Source organism: Podarcis melisellensis (assembly GCF_964234715.1).
Source record: "Podarcis melisellensis genome assembly, chromosome: 11".
NCBI lineage: Eukaryota > Metazoa > Chordata > Lepidosauria > Squamata > Lacertidae > Podarcis > Podarcis melisellensis.
In genome coordinates, this window is record NC_138543.1 from 39,177,732 (window position 1) to 39,184,942 (window position 7,211).

Consider the following 7,211-nt stretch of genomic DNA (forward strand, 5'->3'; position numbering starts at 1 on the left):
CTTAAGAAATCTTAAGGCAAGGGCTAGGCTTAGATGCTCTGTTGTGTCCTTTCAATTCAGCCTAGGAGAATTACAAGTCACTTTATCATACATTACTTTAGCTGTCTCAAAAATGTATTACCTTCCCATTCTGTGGGTATGTCCCCCGCTTCATATTGGTGTTCTTTTATACCAGAAGTTTCTACAAATCTTCTTTCTTTAATAAGCTGACCTATTTCAAAGAGAAAAAAGGCTGATTAAGAACATTACATAAAACATTCACATGCAAGGGTGAACATTTGATATTCTTCAATGCTATTACTTATGTAGATATTTTGACTGAGAAAAGCATATACTCTTTTTTCTCATCACTAGATGTTGTTTAAATCTGGGTCTGTCTGCCTTCCCATCTCTTGCTTCATGTTTTAACCCATCTGCAGTACACACACACACACACACACACACACACACACACACACCATTTTCTCTCAAGCTAGCTGCAATAATGGAAATAAAGTAAACTAAGCTGGGAGAAAGTTGTGTGTAAGAGAGAAGCAACAGCAAGATTAGGAGTGGGTATAGGTAGGGTTCAGCACCTTTGCCGCAACTAAATAATATCCTGCACTGTTGTTGAGTGTGTAAACCTGGATCTGCCCAATCAAAGAGATGAAGATGCTTCTACTTTGCATCAGATGAAATGGAGCTACACTTTAGACTTCAGAAATAGATTGACTAGAAACAGTACAGGAAGATTTCAACTCAGAGCAGGGTTTAAAAAGCCCTTTAGATTTCAATTCCATGCAAGTTTATATTTGCTATTGTACTGAATGGGACTTAACCAGGTAAGTGTGCATAGGATTGCAGCCTTAGAGTGACCCATTAACATCTCACTTCTTTTTACACATAAAAGAAAAGGGAAAGGAAGGTGTTATTTCTCTACTTTATACAGTACTTGATAATTTCTTCCACTCTACATATTTTCAGTAATTGTAAATGAACTGCACTATTAAAATAATTAAAGCACTGTATCATTCTAGTATTGATTTAAAGGGAAACAATTGTACAGCCTTTTAGGAGGAAGTCACATATATTAAATGTTTTGGAAGTAAATTAGAAGAGATTGATAGACTTTGGAAGAGCATGAGACACTTGATCTCAGGGTCATGGGTTTGAGCCCCACATTGGGCAAAAGACTCCTGCATTGCAGGGGGTTGGACTAGATTACTAAATTCTATTATTCTATGAATCTCACCCCACTTCTATAGCCCTACCTCCAAGAGCTACAATTTTAACAAAACATATGAAAGGATGTGTGATCTGTTTGGTTCATTGTCAACGTATGGCACCACTGCTAGACTGTATCTTGCCTTAAGGAACATTTTGGGTAGAAGCAGCCAAATTCTGCTTCCCACTGAGTGTTTTATTTATCTGGTCAACAGTGTAAAGCACTAAGTAATTCTATTTTATGAAGTTATGTATTATTTATAAATGTATAAGAGAAAGTTGCTTTATAAAGAGTGTCATGCTGTTTGAACATTATCTGCTTTACAAATGAACTAAGGAAAATGCAACTGTATTAACTCCTCCGAAAGTTATGACAATTATTATTATAATTTATTTACTGAATTTATATACTGCTCTATACCCGGAGGTCTCAGGGCGGTTTACAGAAAAGATCAACATAAAAACCACAATATATAAAATCAAAATAAAAACAACAACCCAATAACATTCCCCCCTCCAAAAAAAGAGCTACATTTTAAAAGAGCATAGGATGTCAATCGAAAGCCTGGTTAAAAAGCAACGTTTTTGCCTGGCACCTAAAGGCATATAATGAAGGCGCCAGGCGAACTTCCCTGGGGAGAGCATTCCACAGACAGAGAGCCACTGCAGAGATGGCCTGTTCTCATGTTGCCACCTTCCAAACCTCTTGAGGAGGAGGCACAAAATGAAGGGCCTCAGTAAATGATCTCAGGGTCTGGAGGTTCATATGGGAAGAGGCAGTCCTTGAGGCATTGTGGTCCTGAGCTGTTTAAGGCTTTATAGGTCAAAACCAGCACTTTGAATTGGTAGCCAGAGCAGTTGGACCAAGATTGGTATAATATGTTCAAACTATCTTGCTCTGGTGAGCAACCTGACCATTGAATTCTGCACTAGCTGGTTTCCAAATCGTCTTCAGAAGCAGCCCTACATATAACACATTGCAGTAATCTAACCTTGATGTTACCAGAACATAGACAACAGTATTTAGGCTATCCTTGTCCAGTTAGGGGAGTAACTGGGCCACCAGCCGAAGCTGATGGAAGGCACTCTGGGCCACTGAGGCCTCCTGAGCCTCGAGTGACAGCAAAGGATCCAGGAGTATCCCCAGGCTATGAACCTGCTCCTTCAAAGGAAGTGTAACCCCATCTAGATCGGGTGACCCCCCACCCATCTGGTCTAGGGAACCACCCACTAACAGGGCCTCAATCTTATCTGGATTGAGCTTTAGTTTGTTGGCTCTCATCCAGTCCATTACTGAGGCAAGGCAAATGTTTCCACATGCACAATGACTTAGTTGAACTGTCTTTTTAGATTATGAGCCTGAGGGGAAGGAGAAAGTCTTAGTAGTGACTTTTGTAAGCTGCTCTGAGAGCCCTTTGAGCTCAAAAGCAGGGTGCAAATGCTGTATGTAAATAGACTTCCTAATTTCAGAGGATGGGGCGGCTATGAGAGCTGCATGTTTCCCAGCACTTGCTCCAGATACAACTTGTCACTGACTGGAACAGGGGAAAGGAAGATTATTTCCTTTCAAATTGCAGCAGCAACAGGAAGAAAGGGACTGGATCCCACAAATGTACTAGCTGCCCCTGCTGGGAAGTTCAGGGGAGGACCATATCTCTGGAGTATAGCACACTCATAATGCGAGTATAAAGATTACTCAAGCAGCTTGTGGAGACTGAGTGTATCTCCTCATATTGCCACAGGTCACCAGTGTGTCTTGTACAGGTACCTGAGCAACAGCTCTTTTCCTATCTTGGATGCTTCCCATCACATAGACACTTTTTATTCAGCCATTACAAACCCTGCGGTACCTTAGGTACTAACCAATTCCTTATGACATAAACTTTCCTACACTGGATGAAGCTGACTTTAAGCCACAAATGCTTATGCCATAATAGGTGTGTTGGTCTTTACAGTATCATAAGACTCCTTGGGGTTTTTGTTTTTGATTGTGTAGCACCACACTAACATGACTATTCTGAAATTGTTGTCACATGAACCACTGTTGTCACAAGGCCAGTAAATTATTTTCATTTCCAAAATAAACACGTGAGACATGCTACAGAAGACTAAGAAATGCAATTAAAACTCAAACAAAATAGACACATGGGAAAGGTGCTACTATATACCAATTAACAAGATACATAATTAACTCTAATCATTCAAATAGCTGAAAATACATGCTCTTCAACTCATTTCTTATTGAAATGTTTATCTCCAAAATCAAACAGAGCTGAATATTATCCTTAGATTAAACTCCTGCAGTTAAACTAAGTCTGGCAGTAGGATTTTTTTTTCTAGTTTTCAAGATTAAGGCATTTTGGGATAGAAACCACCAAATTTGTTACTAATTTTAAAGCAGTTATTTCACTTATTCCTGGCATAAATGCTTTGAAGAAGAATGGAGGCACTGATCTAACCAAGGCAAATTAGCAAAGTTCATGGAATAAAACAAGATTTGAATTCAGATCTCTGCACATGCTCAGGCCATGTCACCACAATGACAGTGTTACACAAATTCCTTTCAGGACCATTATCACAGACATTCAGTATTACTGAAAAATCAAGCACCAAAAATGCCAGCTGTCCGTAGCAATCTTCCACCTCACCATTCTCTTCACCACTCTCTTCCTCTCGTATGAATTTTCCTCAACCCCTCCCCACAAAATGTAACTACAGTTAATGTTGACAACTGTTGCCTCTTCACACAGATTTGTTAACTAGATGGTTAACAAATCCTGATCAAGAAGGAACGCTAAATGCTGGTTTAACTTCAACCATTGTAAGGACTATTCTTGGCATATAGGGAATCTAAAAGGGAAACAATACATATGTGGCACATTTTTGAAGGAATGCTATGTGCAATTTGTTCATTAGAGCCAGTGTGGTATAATGGTTAGTGTTGGGAGGACTTGGGAGAGCAGGGTTCAAAGTGCTACAGCCAGGAAGCTCACTGGATGACCTTAGGCCAGCCACTCATTCTCAGCTTAACCTATCTCACAGGATTGCTAAAATAAAATGGGGAGGAGAAAACAATGTACACCACCTTGCAGTCCTTGGAGGAAAGGTGAGCCATAAATGTAAAAGTAAATAAAAATAAAATAAATAAATGTAAATAAATATTCTTTCAAATTTAAAAGAATGAATGAAAGTTATATTCCAACTACTTATTTCTATTTTATAACTATTTTATTTGAAGAAGAGATTTACAGGACAATCCTAACTGCAACAGGGAACATTGGGGCCAATGGTGCATTCAAAGCTCTGCTGGATCCTGTTGGTGGGGAAGCTATCCAGCCAGAGCAGTAGAAAATGACATTTCAGGCTTAAGGTGCTCATGTTGCTTTATTTAAGAGACTGAAGTATACCTGTATGTTGACCTCCCTTCTTTTACAGGCAGAATAATTAGTTCTGTAGTTTTCTCATTTTTAGCAACACTCTTTGTAGTTAAAAATGTGATGTGAGGATTTAATACTGAGGAATGCTGGAAAATACTCTAGAGAGATCAGACTTAAAACCCACCTGGGAATTGTTCTTCTTTGAAACTCATTTCAGATCTCATCCATAATGAAAACTGTCCTCTGCTCAACATACCATTGCAAACCATATGAATTGTTGCATAACGGTACAACTGAACATAATCATTCTTAATTTAGAGCAAGTAATTTTTATAAATAATTATATCATGCTTCTGCCAGCCAGTCCATTTTTCAAAGATTGTCAATTTACTTCCACTGCTAGTGTTTGCTCCAATTTGCAGGTATTTAAAGATTAATAAGTTTTTTGTGTTTGCAGTTTGTTTAGACCTTGGCTATATTCTAACCCTTCTAAAAAGAATGCTGAGGAACAGATATGAGCATGTGAAATCATCTTAGAAATGCTAGGGCTTCAAGAACCTGTGCATGTATGATGTACAGTGGTCCCTTGGTAGCCAACCAAATTTTTCTGCTCACCACAAATTCTGCCTCAAGACTAAAGTAATGCACGTTAGGCACAGCTGTCCATGTAATCTGATTGGAAACCATAGCTTCTGTATGAAACACACTTTTGTTGTTGTTTAGTCATTTAGTCATTATATCAGTGCTCCTAGAGAGATCTGCATTGGCTTCTTATAGCTCACCAAGCACAACTGAGGGCCAAAACATGCATGACACAAGAAAATGGTGATTTAACCCATACAACGCTTAAAAGCATGGGCACATGAGAAATTGCTCTCTTCATTATCCAATTCATGTTTTCCACAGACCCATTGGGCACTCTTTCCTTATAATTCGCACAGAAGAACAAATCAGATCACACATCTTATTCAAGATGGTTGCCCTTGAAAACTAGAAAAAGTCCAGCCTCAACATCTTCCTAAACCTTTGTAACCTCTTCTTAGTTAGATTTGGAGAAGAGATGGTCTGGTATTCCTGGGGTCAATGTGGGCCCCTCACTTAGTGCAGGTAGGGTACCCCCATCTGAAACCCTCCCTCAACCTATAGCGCAGTCTCTTCTCTGTTCCTTACATTCATATTCAATACCAGGGGCTGTGTCCATGATTGTTTCAGTTACCAACTCTGCCTATCCTCTTACTTTCTACCTCACCAAAGACACCTCCTAAAACTCAACAAAACTACCTCATCACCTTATTCCTTGCCAAAGCCACCTCTCACCTACTAGAATTCATCACAACCACACTTCATCCCTCCCTGCAGACTTTGTCAAACCTCCACAGTTTGCCAGGGCCACCCACTTGCCTGAGTCAGTCGCTTCCTTGCTGGCCTGAGTTGTCCATGCAGGATGTTTCCCTACCACTAACCCCAATTCCTCCCTCCCCAACCTTTGACACTGCTGCAACAGCCCAGCAGTTCTGAGAGCTCAGTTTGCTGCCACATCTTGCTTGTTGTTATATTTCTAATTCAGAGCTTTCCAAACGTTTCATGTTGGTGATACGCGTTTTAGACATTTATCATTTTTACTAGCAATCTAATCCCTTTCCAGCCCTGGGAAGAGTGCAAGGAGTATTTGTGTGACACACCTACACACTGCAGCAACACACTGATGTGTCACGACACACAGTTTGGAAAGCTCTGTTCTAATTAAACACTTTCAAACTATACACACACATTCACACACAGAGAGATAGGGTGGGAGAGATATCCCTTAGAATCTGCCTCCCTCCCCTAAAAGGCAGCTCAGCTGAATTGGATCTTACTCTTCAGCATCATAGCCACTATATCATATACACTGGTATGAATGAAATATGCATGTGGGGATGCAATATTCCCAGTAGTGTGGAAAATGAATTGCAATTTTGTTTGTAGGCAATAGTGAAACAGCAATTATGTTAGTGCTACGAGCTACCTGTCTGTAAGTAGGCTTACCTGCCTCATGTCTTCAGGATAGGGTGGGACAAATTCAAACGATCAGTTTAAAGTCCTGAGAGTATAGCTTGATGAGAATGTCCAAATTATGCATGAATATACATGTAAATCCCTTAGCAATTAAATGAAATGGCTATAGTCCTGAAATGTTTAACTTTCCAATAGTCTTGAGACACACAATTTTTTTGGAAACTTGGATATTAAGGGAGTTCTATTCTCTCAAGGATAATAACGACAATATTATAGCCATAAAACCCAACACCTAATAAAACATTTAACTTTTTCCCTTTCTCTCTATGGAAACATAGGATCAAAATTTCACGTTTAACATTTTAAAACAAGAATAAATCTGTACAATTATTTTTAATTCACTAATTGTTTTATGAGTATTTGAATGTCAGAGCAGTCTCTTCTTGGTTTATGGCTTCTAGACATACATTGTTTTTGCTCTGCAGAAAAACCAATTTCAGAGCTGAGAGGAAGAAGACCACAGTGGGGGGTGGGTGTCCTATAACCTAATGAAGATGACCTACTTTTATGTGAGCATAACATTCATCTTCTAGAATGGGAGGTTATTACAAAATAAGATTACCTGTATGATAA

General features: G+C 39.3%; 1 protein-coding gene across 1 annotated transcript in view; it reads right to left on the bottom strand.

The window, feature by feature from the left end:
- Positions 1-7,211, bottom strand: part of NDUFAF2 (NADH:ubiquinone oxidoreductase complex assembly factor 2) — a 41,435-nt gene that overhangs the window by 12,550 nt on the left and 21,674 nt on the right. The window contains exon 2 of the mRNA XM_081930064.1: positions 122-211. Within this exon, the coding sequence (XP_081786190.1) occupies positions 122-211 (90 nt within the window). The remainder of the gene's footprint in view (positions 1-121; positions 212-7,211) is intronic.